The sequence below is a fragment of the Solanum lycopersicum genome, chromosome 8, assembly GCF_036512215.1.
Source record: "Solanum lycopersicum chromosome 8, SLM_r2.1".
In the NCBI taxonomy this organism is placed as follows: domain Eukaryota; kingdom Viridiplantae; phylum Streptophyta; class Magnoliopsida; order Solanales; family Solanaceae; genus Solanum; species Solanum lycopersicum.
Genome location: NC_090807.1, coordinates 3,916,070 through 3,938,011, shown reverse-complemented (window position 1 = coordinate 3,938,011; position 21,942 = coordinate 3,916,070). Strand labels below are relative to the sequence as shown.

Sequence of the window (21,942 nt, the reverse complement as noted above, 5' to 3'; positions counted from 1 at the left end):
TTATAATCTCTTATTAATTTTGGATGTAATTAATTTTTATGGAAATCAAGTGTTGTTTAATCTGTGCTTCCGGATTGGATAGGTTGTCGCAGGAATTTGAGTTTTCAAATCATAAGACAATTTTTTTAGTTGTATAGCAAAATGCCGATTGTAGATTCTTGTGACAAATTATACTTTCATGAGATATTACCTTTTGTATTCACCACCCAAAGTCTTGGTGTTTGAAGAAGTATGATAATAGAATGATAGCAGGTACATGAGTTTTATGTCCCTTCTTAAAAGGCACCAACAAATCAAAGTGTCAACGGAATTTGCGAAGGATGCAAATGGTGGAGATGTTTGAAGATGTAAAGTAATTTGAGTGAGTGTATGGTTCATTCGCAGTAGTGTTACCTATCAAAGAACTCTGTTTTAATCTTTAAGAAAGTATGATCTGATTGAGGAGAAGGTCGCTACATGTATCATTGAGCTCTTGCGTGTGAAATTAAAAGGTGAATCTCGTAATGCGTATTTCCAGTCTCTATTCACTAAACAATTGAGAATCTTGTGTGACAACTGGTAGTTTTTTTCTCCCTTAAATAAATAAGGTTTCCTCGTAAAACTCCTTGTTGTTCTTACTTCATAGCTTGTATTTATTTATGCAAATCTCAACAAAAAAGTTATGTTGGTTTTTCTCTCGATTTGCACAGCTGCTGCTTGCATTAGTGTTGATTTCCGTATGGCCCTATGTGATTGTTACCCATTTCGGTTACTATACCCGTAGAGTGCACAAGCTTTAAATCTTTGGAAAAAATATCGATTTGAAGTATACATTTATTCAATTTAACAGAATTTTGATTTTCAAAGTTAAAAAGAATTGCCAATACAACTTCTCTTACTAAAGGTGATAATTTTACTCTGATTCTTCTGGTAACTTTGATGTGCATCACTCAATTAATCTAATTGAATTGACTCAACTATCGAAATGAGTCATGTTTCAATAACCACAAAAAAGAAGAAAACCTTATATCAACTATTAATTCCATCAAAGAAATAATTCAATACATGAAAGAAAGAGACAGGCAGAAGCTATATTCCTTGGGTTTGTCAACTATTAATTCCATCTCTTAGTTTTCACATTTTCTGTATTTACTCTCTTTGTTCTTAATTATTCATTCAATTTTCTGTATCAGTTTTCCATTAAATTGGATAGAGGAGCAAAGTTTCTTAAGTTTTAATTAACGAGTCTTTTCACCTTCCCAATCCTCATTAAAAGAAAAAGGAATGAGTACCCCAAAGGAAATTGTACCTTATTTTTAAAATGCATAATAAATATTCAATTCATCCAACAATAATTGTTTCACTATACTATTTTGAAATCTTCATCAATATTGTCCATTTTATAAAATCGATGAATCATCTTTTACTTAATTATATTGGGGTGAAAAATAAAGAGTATAACTAACCTAATGGACTTTGAAGAGTTTATGTGACGCTTTCACTTCCTTTTTTGCTGTCTCTAAAATCAAATCACAAGAGATTATTTCTGCAGTAAAGTAAAATGTTGAAAGCATCTTCAACTGCACCCACCACCTTCACCCTCGCCACCGTGGGTTGAGCTTCCAGCCGAAATCACAATGGGCATTCTGCGGCGTGTGGGAACGATAGAGATACTGGAGAGTGTACAGAGGGTTTGTAGCACATGGTGGAAGGTGTGCCATGATCCCGCTATGTGGCGTGTTATTGACTTGAAGCATGAATCTCATTTTAGTAGAATGCCTCTGGTGCTGTATATGTTGCTGGATAGGATGTATCGCATAGCCGTGGATCGTAGCCAGGGCAAATTACTCATAATTAGCATCCAAAATTTTGGTAGCAGAGAGTTTCTCAATTACATTGCTAAGAGGTACTCTATTGCTAAGGATCGTAGACAGAAAATTTTGGATGTTTACTTACTAATGTTAATGTTTTCTCTAATGCTAAAATTTTAATAATCTTGTTATAATTAAATTAATCAATTTAGGGAGAAGGGTCAAATATGCCCCTAAACTATTTGAAAAGGTTTAGATATACCCTCCGTTTAAAGTTTGGTCCATTTATACCCTCGTCGTCCAACTTTTGGTCTACATATGCCCTTTTGGACGTTAGTTGGCCAACTCGGAATATCCAACTCATTTTACTTTCATTTAAATGCCAAATGGATTTTCCACATCATTTTTATGTATTATCACTCGACATTTATATTCAAGGGAAAAGGGTCAAATATGCCCCTAAACTATTCAAAAGGTCTAGATATACCCCGTTTAAAGTTTGGTCAATTTATGCCCCCGCGTCCAAACTTTTGGTCTACATATGCCCTTATGGTTGTTAGTTGGTCAATTTGAGATATCCAACTCATTCTACTTTTCTTTAAATGCTTAATGAATTTTCCACATCATTTTTATAAATTACTACTTGACATTTATATTAAAAGAGAAAGGGGTTTTTTATGCCCCTAACTATCCGACCTAATTTTAAAACACATATACGACCCGTCTTTTAAATAATCTATACAACCCGACCCTTTTTTTTTAAATACCCTATATGGGTCGGATTAGGACATAATTGAACCATTTAAATGGCGAACACTATCGTGCTCTAATTGGAAGCGCCGAGGAATCAATGGCACGACAACTAAAGGAAAAGAAAGTCGAGGTTTGAAAAGAGTTTTGGCGCAACGCAGAGCTGGAGGCGCAAACCTGGCAGGCAAGGGCTAGAGCAGAGGAATTCACCGCAACAACGTTACAGACACAACTGCAAGCTGCAGCAGGCGATGATGATGTAAATAACAAAATAATTCACACATATATGCGTCGGATTAGGGGCATAATTGAACCATTTAAAAGACGGCCGTATATGTGTTTTAAAATTGGGTCGGATAGTTAGGACATACGTGACCCCTTTCTCTTTTAATGTAAATGTCAAGTGATAATATATATAAATGATGTGAAATCCTATTTGGCATTTAAAGAAAAGTAAATTGAGTTGGATATTTAGAATTGACCAACTAACACCCATAAGGGCATATGTAGACCAAAAGTTGGACGCGAGGGTATAAATGGACCAAACTTTAAACGGGGTATATCTAGACCTTTCGAATAGTTTAGGGGCATATTTGATCTTTTTCCCTTGAAGATAAATATCAAGTGATAATATATAAAAATGACGTGGAAAATCCATTTGGCATTTAAATAAAAGTAAAATGAGTTGGATATTCCGAGTTGGCCAACTAACACCCAAAAGGGCATATGTAGACCAAAAGTTGGACGGCGAGGGTATAAATGGACCAAACTTTAAACGGAGGGTATATCTAAACCTTTTCAAATAGTTTAGGGGCATATTTGACCCTTTTCCCATCAATTTATAAACCTTTCCCAACAGATCAAGTCAGCTCAGATATCTTAAACTTGTCAAGTGTTTTAACATTGCTTGAGGTTTGGCTGTAGCCGCCAAGAACTTGCCGTTGTTGGAGGAGTTGCACATTCACTTGACCTTTATTAGCGAAGAGGATATAGAAAGTGTTGGTCGTTATTGTCCTATGTTTAAGTCATTCACATTGAATGCCAGTGAATATGATACTTTTGGAAATTTAATATCTGCAGATGATGGTCAAGCTCTAGCCATTGCCAAAAGTATGCCTGAATTGCGGCACCTTGTACTTATTGCAAATACGTTGACAAATGTTGGACTTGAAGCTATTCTTGATGGCTGTCCACACCTTGTATCACTTGACTTGCGCTGCAGTTATAATATTGATCTTGGAGGAGATTTAGGTAAAAGATGCAGAGAACAGATTGTAGATCTTAAGCAACCTTGTGCTTCCTGTCAAGATTATGAGTTTTATTCTGAATTTTCACATTACTGTTTCTCTAATGATAACTTCCTCCGCTTCAGAGACTATATATCTTGAGAAACTAATGTGGCTTGTTTGATGGGAATGTGGAAGAAGACAAAGGGATTTTAGTAGCAGTGGTTTTTCATCTTCCTTTCTTTTTTCAGAACAAAAGTGGTGGTTGCATTTGTTTTTGTGATGCTGTGATAAATCGATCTTAGCTTTTGTTAGAAAAGACATTATATTTGTGAGAAATGTGGTAGTTTGATTTCTATGTCAAACAACTTTTAATTATGGCTTGTTGCATTACATAAATCTATTACTACAGCTCACCTCCTCCACTCGTGAAATCACCACCTCCACCAGCATACATTTATGCTTCTCCACCACCTCCAACTCACTAGTAAGTATTTCTAGGAGCTCAACCATTCTCCCGAATCAATGAAGTGAGTAGCTATTTGAATTGTGATATTTTTTATATAAGACTTTTCTTTCATCCAAATAAATCTCTAATCTTCTATTTGGTTGTTTCTATTCCGATTTCAATTTGATGCACAAAATGAATGGTTTCTTGAGGGAAAGATTTCAAACTCCAATGGCAACAATCATCAATTAATTTATTGCATAAGTTCTTCTATTTTACAATTGGAAGATTGATACTTCATGTCATGGACTAGTTTGCTTCAACTTCTCCTCTGAACTTCTTTCTCATTGTTCTCACTGCTTGTTCATGGAGAAATATATAGCTTCAGTAACTTAATTATTCGTTACAATAACTTAATTATATGAGCGTTGATATTTTATTCCTTAATCCATTAATCATTTCCTATTAGTTATAATGTTATGTTGTTTTCTTGTACTTTGTACTCACTGTAAAATCATGAATAATAAGATTAATTTCTTAACTTCACTTTTTTTTGAAATTATAGTATTTGTTCTTTACACTACAACGTCATTTAAGGTGTAATTATATTTTTAAAGAAACTTTGCATAGGTAGCTGAGTAAGGGCTTTAAACATTAACATCACCACTGTAAGTTTGAAGAAGTGAATTTTGAATTATAAATATAGAAGGTGAGTTTAGATTAAATGAGCGGTGTCGTAAAAACATGTTTTTTTCTTTTCAAAAGCTCTTATATATAAGACTAGATAACTTATTCGCGCTTCATGCTGTAATCCATGACATCATTAAGATTAATAGTGATTATTTTTTAATATGAATATTAGGTATTATATATATTAAGAACTTGAATATGTAGGAAAGAATCCACTATATTAAGCAAGGACAAAATAAAAAGATGATGACTTTTCAATACAAGTACCTATTATTGAAATATTAATGATGAATAGTTGTTTAAAAAGCATAAAGGTCTAAAAGAAACTTACTCCCAATTCAACATCGTACCAATGAATGACCAATGTCTCAAGATCCAGTGAGCTCTGTAGAAAGCAGCAAATTCCAGGAAAGTCTAACTGATTAAATTCTACATCAAGTTTTAAGAATTTCCGGCTTGATGGTGGAAACTCCCACCCTTTCAACTCCAAGATGGACAAGCACTTACAACGGAAATAGACAAACCAAAATATGTTAAAACAAGGAAATATGATCCTATAGTAAGTAAAGAGTCCCTAAAAAGAATCTGAATTTAACACAATGAAACGTATGAATATACCTCGACGCACCAGGATCCCAATGTAAGATTTTCGACATGGGCAACACTGTGAAAAAGCTCCTTAAAAAGACTACATTCCTTCTCCAAGTACTGTTCTTTCCCCAAATCAAAATCAAAATCAAAATCTAAACAAAGCATTGCAGTAACAAGTGATGCCACATTTATGATGCGTATCTCGCTGCACCACCCCATGATTTCCAATATTTTAATGTAGGGGGCTATTAATTTGAGCCCTAGATCATGGATCTCATTTTAATACACACGCATAATCAATTCTCTCAACTTCACAGAGCTTATTTCCAAACGATGTATGCCCGAAAACTCATCCAATTCTAAGTACACTTCAGATAATACCTTCTCCATTACACCATCTATGAATTCCATGTTATACATTGAAAGAGAAACGAGACTACTCCAGTTAACATTGCCAAAAGGGTTCAATTGGAAGTGAACTAAAAACAAACTCTTCAACGATGCATTTTTATATGCAAATTGAGGAAACTCATACCTTTGGTTATCTGTATTAAATTCAAGTCCAAAATTTTCAACATTAGCAAGTTTAGTTGCAAAATGTACCCACAAATCGACATCTTTAGAAAAACGCTGCACATACTTAAGGTCCTGCACGTTGAGTTTTTGAATTTTCTCGTAAGACCTCCAATAATAAAGTTCTCTGTGGATAGAAACTAGATAATCAAGAGTGTCAATTTCATTGTCACTAGCCGGAAACTTGAAATTGAGAGATATTGGAACCGATTTCCAAAGAAACCTCCATCGTTCAGATAATACGCTGGTTCTCACAACTTCTTTATTGTTTGGCAACATAGATAGGATGTGAAGTAGGATTGAATTGGGCAAATTGCTGAGTTGGTCTCCTCCCGCCATGGTTTTCCTTTGAATTTACATGGATTACTAAACATTAATCGACTTATGACATATAAAATATTAACTTCTATACCATGTTCTAATATGCAAAAGAAACAATCTACATAAATTACCTACACAAAGATAATAATTAAAGATCAATTTCATTAAAATAGACAATAATTAAGATTCCTTAAATCCTCGTGTTCTTTCCTATAAATTTCATCACTTAAGTTAGTAGTTTAGATTTGGAAACAGGATCACATTCACATGCTCAAAAACAATCATAAAGTCAATCAAAATAGTTTACGGAGATACTATTATCACATTTTCAATGGCGGAAAGGCAAGAGTTTATGATTGGAGAGGATTCGCATCAAACAATGAAGTTTAAATTATCCCATGGAGTGACAGATTTGAAGGAATTAAAGTCAATTTTATTGAAACATCTTGGTACCTAGGGAAATTTTTAGATTGGCTTACTTGATCCAAGAAAATTTTTGTTGAGGTTTGATCAATATGAAGTTTATGTACTAGTTTCATCTCGCAAAGTTATCTTCCCTACAATGGAGAGGAGCACCAATACAGGGTTTTTTCATGGTCTATTGGATATAATCCTAAGGAGCAAACAACATAAGTTGTGTCAAACCGTATAATGTTGCAGTTTGCAGATGGAATTAATATGGTAGTTTTATCGAGGTTTTCCAGGAGATTGTGTATGATAATCTACCCTTGTGTTGCAATTATTGTAAGCAACAAAGTCATGGTTGAGATATTTGTTGCCTGATCAAAAATAAAAATAAAAATAACAAACAAATTGATAATATTATTGAAGTTGCTTTAAAAGGTACTACAGATAGTGATAAGTATCAAGGTGATGTGAGAGAAATGGTAAATGAAAAATGAAGGATTGTAGATATCGATCAAAGTAAAACTACTTCTTTACATCGACAATTGGATGCTGCCACTACTTATCATTATTTTATTGATAAGGTGTAATATTATTCCTTGTCATAATGAGGGAATTTATTAGAGAAATCACATTTAAATACCAACTCTGATTCCATTATGAATATAAAACGTACTATCATAATTTGCTAGATCAGAGACTTATATGTTTTCTCCTTTTGGAAGCAGATCATCTGCAGTAACCACGACTCGAATTACTAATCCAGAAACTCTATACGGGGAATGCATGCCCTAGTTCCACAACTTACTTATCCTCAACTATCAACTCCCTAAACCTAGCCGTTCACTAGGTTGTCTAAAGTATGTTTTCCAACACCCATAATGATGTTTATATAGACAATATTAGGGCGTTGGGTTAGATTAATTAATGGGCCATCTAACTTAGGTAACACATGTATGGTTCATTAGGCTCAGAAGGTGTTTTTACTTGGGAAACTTACATAAATCATATATCATGCATCATATATTTATATAAAAGAGAATCTTAGGCCCCACCTATGTGACGCCACATAAATCAGAATTTCCTTTTAAATTTATTTATTTCCAAAACTAGCCTTCCATTTTCATGAAAAGTTGTAACTTTTTTGAAAAGATGTGACTTTTTTATTAGGAGTTGTGACTTTTTATGAAAAATTATGACTTTTATGAAAGGTTGTGATCTTTTTTTAAATGTTGTAACTTTTTGAAAGAGTTGTGACATCTGCGATAAGACACAATAAATATTTGTTCATACTATCCTATGTTGTTTATAAATAGAGGAATTTCTTGCCTCTATATTGTAGGTTTTTTCCCACTATAGTGTAGTCAAATTCAAATACATTAATTGAGTTTTTATGAATTTTGTTTCGTTCGAAAGTTTTCATGGAGTTTAATATGTACTATATGTCATAGTGATTCATCCAACTTTGGTAATTCTTTTTTCTATTATGATGATCTCTATATGTCATAGTGATTCATCCAACTTTGGTAATTCTTTTTTTCTATTATGATGATCTTTTTTAACTTTGTTAAATGTCAGCAAGGATGATTGAAAATTGATCTTCTCTTTTGTCCCTTTCAACATGCTTCTTCATATGAACAAAGCAATTTGATTTCAACTGCAATGCCACATATCTACTTTTGGACCTCTTAGTGCACAACTCATAACGTTGGTGAAATGGTTGATGGTTGAATTCATTACCTTTGGTTCTTTAGTAAACAAATCTTTTATTTCTGTCATAATATTTTTTTTTTCAAATTCAAATACATTAAGTATACTTCTTATAAAGTGTATTTCATTTCTCAAAATTTTCTTCCACCTGTTTTATGAGGCTTAATTTTTTTTACTATAAACCATACTGATTCATGTATCTATTGCAACTTCTTTCTTTGCTATTTTGTGACTTCTTTTTGAATTATCTTCAAAATTCCAGTGAACAAGATTGAAATTATATCTTCTCTTTTGTCCCTTTTTACTGCGTTTCTTCATATACTTTTGGAAAAATTGCTTGTGGGTCGTGCTATATTTGATAGCGCACAACAATAAATATTTGGTAACTAATACGGAACCAATGATAAAAATTGTTAAAAGAACCAAAATGATTGCTCTCTTGATTGCCACTGTTAGTATGTTATTTTGATTATTTTTTCTTAGGTACAAACACTTTGTATGTCATTGCACTATTTCTAAAATATTTGTATAGAGACAATTAGTTCAGATCTTTTATTGCAAGTTAACTAATTTATCATACTTCTTTTGTTCTATTTTCAGCATAATAAGATATCAACTTTTTGTGAAACGAACAAATGTCTAAAATACACTATAGCAAAAATATTTTTTATCGGCAATAAATATGCATATTCACAAAGAGTGCTACAACCTTTACCGAGATTAATTAATTTCCATTGAATTCAATGTTGTTATAGACTTTACGACATTTATACAGAGTACTAATTGCCTCTCAAAATACTAATTTAACGATAATTAAGCTATTAATTATCATTAAAGATTATTTTTATTGTAGTGATAACTCACCTTTTTGATAAATATTTTAATTTTCGATAAAGATGTAATAACTCATTCTGGCTTCTTTGAATTAAAATTGTGAAGAGTAATCTTGGATACGACCCGAAAGACTATCTTTTTGAAAAAATATATTAAGCACATGACTTTGCCTTCTTGATTGTTAGGAAATTAAGGTTGTTTTTATGATTATTTTTGTATATTTTTGTGATAAATCATAAATTATGTTTTGAGATTTTAATATATTTTGTGTCAAAATTTTGGTTTAGTATATCCGGTTGTGAACATTCAGATGCCACCTACTGCTTGGTTGATAATTGCATTAACTTTTTGTAACTGCATACTATAACAATAACTATAATAATAACTATGTTGTTATCCAAATAAGCTGGGGCCTGTGATATGAAACCTTAAAAATAGTAGTGACTATTTTGAGACAATGACAAAAAACACTTATGATAATAACAACTTAAGGGTCATTATCAGCATATACTTGATATGACATATAATAATAAAAAAGAGATTGATTGAGGTTCCTACAAAAGAAGTCCAACATCGTCCATTTAAATTTAATTAATTATGATATTGAATGGACGTGATGTTCCACTTTACTGAGAGTGTTGTTGTTCAACATTTTTTGATCTCTTTTTTAACTTCTAATGTTGTTCTTTATGTTTTCTTAGAATTTAAATTTTTTTATTACATCTTACCAACAATTTTCAGGGATATTTTCTTAGACTTTTTTCTCATACTTAAAATTGATTATGACTCATAATTTTTGTATAAAAAAATAAAAAATTTAAAAAATATAGGACTTTAAGATTTTGGAGAAACGCTTTGCCTCAGGATAAAATATCTTTTCCAATTATGTACCAAAAATACAAATAGTATCGAATGATCATATGTAAGCCTAGCAAAATAGTTCAAGCCATTACTGAAGCACGTGATCTAGAAAAGTTAGTTATGGATGAACTCATTTGAAATCTCATGACCTACAACTCAAGAAAAAACAAGAAAAGGAAATCGGATGCAAAAGAAAGGAAAAGAATCGGGTTCTTACATGCACAACACCAATAGATTTTGAGGATGAAAAATATTGCGCTAATGAATAAAAGTTTCTCTAGAATTAAAAAAAGGGGAAAACTGTTCAAAGGAAGGAACTCTATAAAAAGCACTGAAAATCCAATAGATCAAGAAGTGTGGATGTCTGGATAACTAAGTTTTGTCCATTAAAAGCTCTCGAGAAAAAGAGGAATAGTTCGGAGAAAGAAAAGGAAATCAAAAATGATAAGTACATTCCCACAAACAAACGAATTACCAATCAAGAAACTGGTCTCTCAATAAAAATGGCCTTTACCGCTATGGAAGACTTATTAGAAAAAGAATCTGAGGATGAAGCGTTCAAAAATTAATCACTATTGTAATAGAAAAATCAACTAAATATGATTTTTTTGCACTCATAATGATGTTTATACAGACAATATTAGGGCGTTGGGTTAGATTAATTAATGAGCCATCTCACTTAGGTAACACATGTATGGTTCATTAGGCCCAGAAGGTATTTTTACTTGGGAAACTTACATAAATCATATATCATATATTTATATAAAAGAGAATCTTAGGCCCCACCTATGTGGCTCCACAGAAATCAGAATTTCCTTTTAAATTTATTTATTTCCAAAACTAGCTTTCCATTTTCATGAAAAGTTGTAACGTTTTTGAAAAGATCTGACTTTTTTATTAGGAGTTGAGACTTTTATGAAAAATTATGACTTTTATGAAAGGTTGTGATCTTTCTTAAATTTTGTAACTTTTTCAAAGAGTTGTGACATTTGCGATAAGACACAATAAATATTTGTTCAAACTATCCTATGTTGTCTATAAGTAGAGGAATTTCTTGCCTCTATATTGTAGGTTTTTTCCCACTATAGTGAAGTGAAATTCAAATACATTAATTGAGTTTCTAAGAATTTTGTTTCGTTCGAAAGTTTTCATGGAGTTTAATATGTACTATATGTCGTAGTGATTCATCCAACTTTAGTAATTCTTTTTTCCTCTTTTGATGACCTTTTTAAACTTTGTTTAAGTGTAGGCAGGGATGATTGAAAATTGATCTTCTCTTTTACTCCTTTCAGCAGATTTCTTGTATGAACAAAGCAAATTGATTTCAACTGCAATGCGACATTACTACTTTTGGACCTCTTAGTGCACAACTCATAACATTGCTGAAATGGTTGATTATTGAATTCATTACATTTCGTTCTTTAGAAAACAATTCTTTTTTTTCTGCCATTATTATTTTTATGTTTTTTTTTTCAAATTCAAATACATTAAGTATACTTCTTATAAAGTGTATTTCATTTCTCAAAATTTTCTTCCACCTGTTTTATGAGGCTTAATATTTTTACTATAAATCATTCTGATTCATGTATCTATTGCAACTTCTATTTTAGGCTTTCCTATTTATTTTCTGTAACCAAAAATACTCTGATTTATTAATATAAATATTGAAGGAATATTGATTGTATTGAAGTGTTAACATTATAAGAGAATACATGGGAGATATATATAGGAGATATAGGAAGGAGTACTAATCCTAATAGGACTAGGATTAGTACACTAATATTATTTAATACTATTTATTTAATACTATATGTTATTATCCCCCCTCAAGCTGAGCTAAGCGGAAGCGAACGGAAGCTTGGAACTGAGGTAATCGTGCTGTCGGCTCGGGAGAGGCTTGGTGAGAATATCAGCCGATTGTTCTTCAGTGGGTTTAGAATTCTAATTAAAATAGAAAATTAATTCTTTCATGTAAATATGGAGATTTAATTTAGAATTCTAATTAAAATAGAAAATTAATTCTTGTATGTAAATATTGAGATTTACTTTACAATTCTAATTAAAATAGAAAATTAATTATTTTATGAAAATGTTGAGATTTAATTTAAGGTTCTAATGTTATGAATATTAGAAAATAAAGTCAATGAAAAATATAAATGATATCCAAATGATTCAAGAGTTGGGTTCCCGTGCCCAAACCTCCGTATTGATACATAAGTCATACGTGAGTAAAATATTCAAGAATGATGCCATCTACTTAGATCAAAAATCAAGATCTTGGTATATATACAAGATACATAAGTCTTTTAATACATAATCTTAGGAAAATAAGAATCACTTAACGAACTATGAATGAAGCCCCATGGCATGTATGTATAGACACATAAGTTTAACATACGTTCAAAAATAAGTGAACCTAAGATATACGTAATGAAATGAAGAAATGAACATTCATGTAACAAGAGGTGAGTAACTATGAAAAATGAAGGTGCTAATAATGAAGAATGTGGTGACAATCATGATGTGAGGCTAATGTATATGATGAGAGCAATCTCATATGAGCCTAAGTAAATGTTACCAATACGTACTCATCAATGAGAGTGTACGATAATGAAGAAACCAGTCTTTATGAACACTCTAATGAGAATATTGAGTTTAAAACACTTAATACTAATGATAAGATGAGAAATCATCTATTGAGCTATGATGTCCTCATACTAGAAGCCAACTTCCATGATGTATGAGTTGAATGTAATGGAACTTTATACTGAGCACCGATAGGCTAGCTATGAGCGGTGATGCCTTCTTTCGAGAAGGGAGGAAGTTCACGTAACTCTCATGAGATGAGACTGTCTGGCTTGCCGAGTATGAGTCTCCATACATCTCCTAGTCTTTGAACATATATTTCCACTATAGGGATCTGGCGGGGTTAAATTCCCATAAACGCTAGCATGTTATTAAATCGCTTTGGCCGGTGATTCCACCTCTTTTCGGTGTGGGGGAGACACTGGATTTCATGATGCTCACATGATCTATGTCGGTTAAAGTTAAAGTTCTCAATGAATGAATGAGGTCAGCCTCAAATGAATCATATAAAGAAATGAATGATACCGAAGGTGTTAGGATAGGTTAATCAAGAGGTGAGCTAGATTCAGGTAATGACATTAGGTTATTCCTGATCATTGCACAGCAAACCCGATGAAAGTCTTAAACTACACTCTAGGTATAGCTTGTGTTCACACTGGCCTATGAATGAACTGAAACAAGGTAAGTATGAATGAATGAAGCAGACTCTGTGTTTGCTAAAAAAGGCTCCCTAGTTGAGGTCCCATATGTTGAGCCCTCATTTTGGAAAGTCTTAAGGTTAAGTCTATGATAATAAGATCTCATGGTATGTGAATGAATAATATGAAAGAAACTATGTGTTATATGTTATGTGTTATATGAAGATGTTATGTGTTTGGTATCATGCGATAATTATAATGATGAATGTCACTCTCATGGAATAACTTTCCCAATCTCAATTTAGCAAGTCCACTGACTTGACTTCCAAACATCACGTTGTTAGGAAAGAGCTCTTCTTCCTCATGCATGTCCCTGGTGTGTGCTTGCATATACCCATAATTAGTACAAGTGTTTACTAATTTCATACAAACATCTACTTTTAGGTGCAGGCACATGTGGATGGTAGAGCTACAGGTTCGTTGTTGCAGCTATCTGGACGTCAGCATTCATCCGGAGTTTGGTAGGTCCTCATGCTTCGAGGATGCTACTGTTTTACATTCTAGCATAGTTTTAGAGTTGAGCTAGTGGAGCATGTTCCACTAGCATTTCTTTCCTGTTTTGGTTAAGACTTTGTATTGGTGCTATTTTGGCCTATATACAATTAATACTTAATGAATTATTTCTTTCAGTTGCATATCTCTCAAATGTTAGATGGTTGATGAAGAACGATTACGAAATATAAAGAATGTTTATCAAGTATGATTAAGGAAATCAAAAATTTCAAATTTTCCACAAAACCTATGTAAGGTAAGAATGACGTAATTAGGCTTGTTTGCGACCTCTGAGAGGTCAACGATGCCGGTCTCGTCTGGGGTCTAGATTCCGATTGTGACAGGACATTCACGTAAAAAGGGGTGAAAAACTATGAAGAGCAAATGTGCTAATGATAATGAATGTGGTGACAACATGATATGAGGCTAATGTAAAAGATGAGAGCAATCTCAAATGAGTCTAAGTAAATGTTACCAAAACGTACTCACCTATGAGAGTGTAAAGTTAATGAAGAGATCAATCTCTATGAACACTCTAATGAAATTATTGAGATTAACACACTTAATACTAATGATGAGATGAGAAATCATCTATTGAGCTACGATGTCCTCATACTAAAAGTCAGCTTCCATGATGTATAAGTTGAATGTAATAGCACTTTATACTGAGCACCGATAGACTAGCTATGAGCGTCGATGCCTTCTAACATTTTTTCCAACTGGTCAAGAACTCCCTTTGAAACTGGAATCCCTGCTCGGAAGGACGGAGGTTCATGTAACTCTCATGAGATGAGACTTTCCGGCATGTCGGGTATGGGTCTCGTTATATATCCTAGTCTTCGAACCTATACTACCAATATAGGGATCTGGCGGGGTTCAATTCCCATGTACGCTAGCATGTTTTGGGTCACTTGGCCGGTGATTCCACCTCTTTTCAGTGTGGGATTTCATGACACTGGATTTCATGATGATCACATGATCTATATCGGTTAAAGTTAAAGTTTTCAATGAATGAATGAGGGCAGCCTCAAATGATGCACATAATGAAACGAATGACACCAAAGGTGTTAGGATAGGATAATCAAGAGGTGATTTAGATTCAAGTAATGACATTTGGTCATTCTTGGTCATTACACAACAAACCAGATGAAAGTCTTAAACTACATCCTAGGTATAGCTGATGTTTACACTGGCCCATGAATGAAATGAAATGAAGTACGTATGAATGAATGAAACAGACTCTGTGTTTGCTAAAGCAGACTCCCTAGTTGAGGTCCCATATGTTGAGCCCTCATTTTTGGGAAGTCTTAATGTCAAGTCTATGATTTCAAGGTCTCATGGCATACTAATGAATGATATGAACAACGTTATGTGTTATATGAATTATAATATATGCTATGTGTACGTTGTTGTGTGCTGTGTGCAAAATGTTAAGTATGATGATGCATGTTACTCTCGTGGCATAACTTTACTAATCCAAATTTGGAAAGCTCATAAACTTTCCTAATCCAAATTTGGAAAGTTCACTCACTTTCATAATCTCAATTTGGCAAGTCCACTTACTTGACCTGCTATAATCATGTTGCTAGGAAAGAGCTATTCTTACTCATACATGTCCTTGGTGTGTGCTTGCATATACCCATACTTAGTACAAGTGTTTACTAATTCCATACAACTCAATATTTTTAAGTGCAGGGACAGGTGGACGCTAGAGCTTACACGTTGAAGTTGCAGCTATCCAGACGTGGAGCTTTCAACCGGACTTGGCAGGCCCTCGTGCTTTCGAGGATGTCTACCGTTATTATCTAGATTAGATTTAGGCTTTAGCTAGTGGAGCATGTTCCACTAGTGTTTCTTTCCACTTTATTTCATACTTTTATATTGGTATCGTTTTGGCAAAAATACATTTAAGGCAATTATGAACTATTTCTTTCATTTGATTATCACTATATTAGATGGTTGATTTGTCAACACCTATGATGTTAAGTTTAAAATGTTTATCTTGAATTAAGAAGACAAAAAGTTCAAATTTTCCGCTAAAATTAACCTAGATGAAGTAAGAATGACGTATGTAGGCTTGTCTGCGACCTCTAAAAGGTCAACGACGCCGGTCTCGTCTGGAGTCTAGATTCCGGGCGTGACAACTACAAATGACCATATCACTCATTAAATAATAAATTGGATACTCATGATATATCAAATTAAAGTTCTATGAATCTTCTTCCAACTCCACCAAATTTGCATAATCGGGAGTCAGGGTAAGAAGTTATGACCATTTTACCATACACTATCTTAACGAGTTTTCATAGTTTGCTAACTACGAACGTTATTTATAATTCCTAAATTGAAATACGACCCACAATGCGAACTCATAAAAAGAACATGTAAAGTCATTTTTTCTGTTTGACTCTTACGAACCGGTTATGGATCATAAAAGCATCCATGTACCGTAATTTAGGCCCATAAAATGAAGTTTTGAAACATTATTTGAGTCTGGTTCCTATAGAATGAACTTTAGAAACTCAATTTTCAATCTGACTTCCACGGTTGGGATCCACGGCACATAGATCAAACCAGAGACCATAGATGGCCTCATGAAGGTTTTCTCACAATTTTATAATCGGGATTTCTTTTGTATTTTTCCCATTATTCTTAAGTGGCCACAACATTTATGCATATCTTAAAAGGGATTTTCACGCTCAAGACTCAGTTCATACACTCTTAACTCCCTCAAACCCAGAAACAATGTAAGCAAGGTAGAAGCTAGAGATTCAAGTCTCATGCAAGTTTTTTATTCAAATATCAATCTCTCAGGCATGCAAGGCATCAATAAGAATATTAATTTTGTCTCATGCCTAAAGTATTTTGATTTTTAAAAATTTTACACGATTGATAGAAGTAAAGAGAGGATTTTTATGAAATTATGATCTTTCTTAACCACAATACACTTTTCAGAGTATGATAACTACAAACCTCATTTACGGTTCATAAATCCAATTACTGCTATAATTTGGGCCCATAGAATGAACTTTAGAAACTTAAAATTTCAGTCTGATTCCACGGATAGGATCTAAGGCCTATAGATCAAACCACAAACTGTAGATGGCCTTGTGGGAGGTTTTCGACAATTTTTGAATTGAGGTTTCTTTTGAATTTTTTCACTATTCCTAAATCTTACAACTAAATTACGCATTATATCCTAAAAGGGGTTTTCATGCTCAAAGACTCAATTCTTACACTCTTAACCCCCTCAAACTCAGAAACTATTGTAATCAGCGTTGAAACTAGGGTTTCAAGTCTTTTAAGCCATTTTTTTGTTCAAATTTCAATCTCTCATGTATGTAAGACTTCAATGAGAGTATTCATTCACTCTCATGCCGAATTTTTTTTGGTTTTCAAGAAATTAACAAGATTGGTAGAAGTAAAGCTAGGTTTTATAAAATTGTGATCTTTCTTTATTAGTTTACATCTTCATTCTTTCACCTTGGTTTAAAAACCTTATTGTAATGATTTAGCATGATTTTTATGGTTATTCGAACCCTTATGACTTTTAAACATAAAAAATAGCATGATATGAATTCCCACCTAAATTCATATTATTTTAGATATAACTTTCGAGCTTAGTCTCTCATATAATTCAAACGTATAGATGATTTTCATCCTATGAGCATTATATTTTTAATGTTGCATATCTATTTCTAGTAACTAATTATGAATATTTTCAACATATCCTCTCAACTCAAACGTTTTAAACTCATATGTTTCTATAATGTCTTCGTTAAGGAGTTGAGTGCAGCAGTGAAGAACTTCTTTACTGTTGCACTCAACTTCTCGTTGAAGACATTCTACGAACATATGAGTTCAACATATCACATTCCGTTCTGAGTACCGGTTCACTATATTCCATTCCGTCCCGAATACTATCGGACCGAAATGGTACAGGAACAGTAATGGAATAATTCGATCCGATGCCCAGTCTTAATCTCTATCATTCCAAATTTCTATAGTATCATTGAATATAAATCTTACCGTAATAATTCATTAGTTTGGAGACTTACACATTTTCTCTTTTCAGAAGGGGATCGTCTACGGAAACCATGACTCAATTACCAATCTAGGAATCCTCATATGGAGAATGGATGTCCTAGTTCCACAACCTAATTATCCTCAACTATGTATATATGCAGAGAAACTCCCTAACCCTAGTCGTTCACTGGGAGATCTAGAGTGTGACTTCCAACACCTATAATAGTGTTTATATAGACGATATTAGGGCGTAGAGTTAAATTAACTAGTGGGTCAGCTTACATAGCTAGCTCCCATATGGGTGCGTTAGGCCCAAAATATGTTCTTATTATAACACATACAATTCTCTGCTCCGTTATATCATTAATGTAAAATGAGTCAATTTATGAAGTTAATAATAACATTAATGTCTCTCAATTATTTAAAAAAACTGCAAAGACAAATAAAAAAATTACTCTATGATTTCCAATTATAAAAACTTAGTAATGAACGATCAAACATAGTCTATAGTTATTAGTGAGACTTATTATATCTCAAGAAATAACATATTAGAACAGCTAATATGCTTCTTCTTTCTAAAACTCTTGAGTATTATTTTAAAAAACGATTTTCAGGAAATTTAAGATTTTGATGTCATCAGGAAAAATGAGTTAGTACTAATTAGAGTTGTGCTCCAAATGATACCACAAAAGTAAGTGATTAAACAATATCAAAGCTAATACATGTATTATTTTCTCTCATATACTTGACGTTCCAAATAAGTGATTAAACAATATCAAAGCTAATACATGTATTATTTTCTCTCATATACTTGACATGCCAAATAAGTGATCAAACAATATCAAAGCTATTGAAAAATCCAAAGAACAGATTAAGCTGAAAGTTCACTTTCTCTATTGCTATTTGTTGAACCCTCTAATTTTTTTCCATGATCTACTCAATAATATCAGTAACGATAAGCCAGACGTTTGGCTAGCTAGACCACATATCAAGTCAATCCATAAAACCTGCATCACATTTTTTTCATAAACAAAAACTTTCATCAAGTTTAAATCTTGAATTTGTCTACACGATGACACAGATAAAGCATGTCTTAGTTTCCATCTAGAAGGAGATGTAGGGAAGCGATGTTCTCAACAGATTAAATATCTAAGACAGTCTTAGGATCATACCAAAAATTTCGGGCTTGGTACTAAAATGCATGATTTTGAATCATTTTATGACAATTGGTGATTATCCATTGGAATTCCTAACATCAAGCTCATCTTAAATGACTATGATTATTATAAAAAAAATTATGCCAACAACTATTTTTCATAATCATCATTAGAATAGTATTTGAAAATCAACATTAGAATAATTTTTGGCATAAAACAATCATAATAATCATTGTACTTCGAGATGAGGTTGATGTAAGAAAATCCTAATCATCACTGATCCTCATCCAATTTTTAAAAATCATGCATTTCAATACCAACCTAAAGTTTTTGGTGCGGTCCTAAGCGTGCCTTAGGTATTTGATCTCTTGAGAACATCGCTTTCCTATGTCGCCTTCTAGATGGACATTAAGACACTGTCGCAGATCAAATGATTCAAGGTGAGGAAAACCACTAAGTATAGTTTTCAATCCTCTTTTCTCATCTTAGCTCCAAACAGTTGAAGTTGGTGTAGTTTAGGCATGTTCTTTGTATTTGTTATGGCTTCTTCATCGTACGCATGAATCTAGCTGTTCAACTAAAATGACTTTAAAGAATGACTATAAAGGCTTATGGTTTCAATGGATTTTTTTATGATTGAGATGTAACAAAAGTGGAGTTCCTTTAACAATGAGAACTTCTTCACTGTTGCACTAAACTTCTCGCTGAAGCCGGTATGGGAACATATGAGTTCAAGACATGTTAAATTCCAAAGTAGAATCAGATAAAAACTACTCCTACTCAGGGTGCATAGGAAAATATGGCCCAGCAAGGGGCTAGTCCAAAAGGTAAAGACCTCAATATAAGTCGTTCTTTAAAGTTGTTTAAGTTGAACAACCAGATCCATGAATACGATGTAGAAGCCATAGCTATTGCACAGAACATGCCTGAACCGAACCACCTTCAACTCCTTGGAAACAAGATGACAAATGAAGGAGTGGATGTTATTCTTAATGGCTGTCCTCGCCTTGATTCAAGGTGGGGGACAACTAGGTAGAATAACTTCCGATCCTTCATTTTGTCATCTTACTTCCAAATAATTTAAGTGTGTAATTTTTTAAATTTATAAAATTATAAATTTTTTAGGTTTATGTTATTTGAAGTTGATGAATTAAGTTGTAATTTGTTTTTTTTTTTAAAAAACGAAACACTAAATAAAAGTACACTAAATAAAAGTATAAAACAATGACAAAAATTTAAAAAAAAAACAGATCCAATTTCATGGTCCGGTTCCGAATGAATTACCACAAAATCATGATACGGTCCCGTTACGAGTACCGATTCAATGTATCCGAAATAGACTAGAATGGTAACCGAAATGGAATCGGTACAACTCTATCTAGTACCCAACCTTATTATTGATACTGAAGAGTGCAGATAAAGTGTGTACAACATGTAGGAGGATGCACAATCACCGTCAAGTTGCACATACACTTTATCTAGATGCATCAATATCTCTATAATCCCAAGTTTATGTATTACTATTTAAGCATAGAGAAATATTCATTTGTTTGGAGACTTACAAATTTTCTCTTTTCAGAAGCTGACCGTCTGCGATAACCATGACTCGATTACCAATCTAGGAATCCTCATATGGAGAACAAATATCCTGGTTCACAACCTAAATATCCTCAATTTTATATATATATATATACACACACACACATATATATATACATATAGAATTAAATATAAAGCATAGAATAATAATTCATTTGTTTGGAGACTTACAAATTTTCTATTTTCAGAAGACGATCGGCAGCCATGACTCAATTACCAATCTAGGAATCCTCAGATGGAGAATGGATCCCTGGTTCACAACCTAAATATCCTCAATTATATATGTATATATGCAGAGGAACTCTCTAACCCTAGCTCGCTAGCCATTCACTGGGAGATCTAGAGTGTTTCTTTCAACACCTATAATGGTGTTTATATAGCTAGTATTAGGGCGTAGTTTTAAATTAACTAATGGGCCATCTCACATATCTAGCTCTCGTATGGGTGCATTAGGCCCAAAAAGTATTCTTCTTAAGGGAACTTTCACATATAGCCACTAAAAAAATAGTCTAATTACTCTCCATAGCTATAATTTGAAAATTACAATTCGTAACTACATGTTATAGGGAAGAGAGAGGCGAATAAGACTGGGAGAGAGAGGAGGCAAAAGTAGGACAGAGGTGAATTGTATATGTATATTGGTTTGATAATTGTCTATTATATATATATATGTGTGTGTGTGTGTGTGTGCGTGTGTGTATTTATATATGGGGAAAGCGAGATTGGGAGAGAGAGGAGAGAGCTGAGAGAGATTGGGAGAGGGAGGAGAGAGGCAAGCGAGAGAGGGTAGAGAGTGGGAGAGAGGTGAATTGTATATGTCTATTCGTTAGATAATTGTATATTATACATATGCATCTGTATAAAAAAGCAAGCGGAATCGGGAGAGAGAGGAAAGAGGTGAGCGAGAAAGGGAGGAGAGAGCGAGCGAGAGAGGTCAGAGAGTGGGAGAAAGGTGAATTGTATATGTGTATTGATTAAATAATTGTATATCATACAAATGTATTTATATATTCTAGCGATTATACATACACAAATGTGGTTAACTATACAAACTCGAAGTCAGCCCACATAATTAATGTATAATGTTAGTCTCGAGTAATAATTATAGCAAACTATAGATTTGATGAGTAATTAAGTAATATAAGTTTGCTTAACCACGTAATTTTCTCTTCTTATTAACACATA

The 21,942-nt window shown here is 33.1% G+C and overlaps 1 protein-coding gene and 1 non-coding gene across 4 annotated transcripts; one reads left to right on the top strand and one right to left on the bottom strand.

The window, feature by feature from the left end:
- The first annotated feature begins 1,746 nt into the window (after positions 1 to 1,746).
- Positions 1,747 to 4,075, top strand: LOC101244098 (putative F-box/LRR-repeat protein 23). Its single transcript, XM_069287955.1, has 2 exons — positions 1,747 to 1,905; positions 3,465 to 4,075. The coding sequence occupies exons 1-2, from the start codon at positions 1,755 to 1,757 to the stop codon at positions 3,926 to 3,928; spliced, it is 615 nt and encodes a 204-aa protein (XP_069144056.1). The 5' UTR covers positions 1,747 to 1,754; the 3' UTR covers positions 3,929 to 4,075.
- A 43-nt stretch (positions 4,076 to 4,118) lies between these two features.
- On the bottom strand, positions 4,119 to 21,162 carry LOC101245081 (uncharacterized). Of its 3 annotated transcripts, XR_011211360.1 has the most exons (5): positions 20,929 to 21,162; positions 20,721 to 20,806; positions 5,523 to 6,414; positions 5,236 to 5,406; positions 4,119 to 4,570 (listed from the first exon to the last, which is right to left on the bottom strand). It is a non-coding gene; the product is annotated as an uncharacterized protein (transcript). The 3 variants fall into 3 exon arrangements; XR_742615.4 differs by lacking the exon at positions 4,119 to 4,570 and having other exon boundaries at positions 5,104 to 5,406; XR_002028390.3 differs by lacking the exons at positions 4,119 to 4,570; positions 5,236 to 5,406; positions 5,523 to 6,414 and adding an exon at positions 18,701 to 19,008.
- Positions 21,163 to 21,942: the final 780 nt, after the last annotated feature.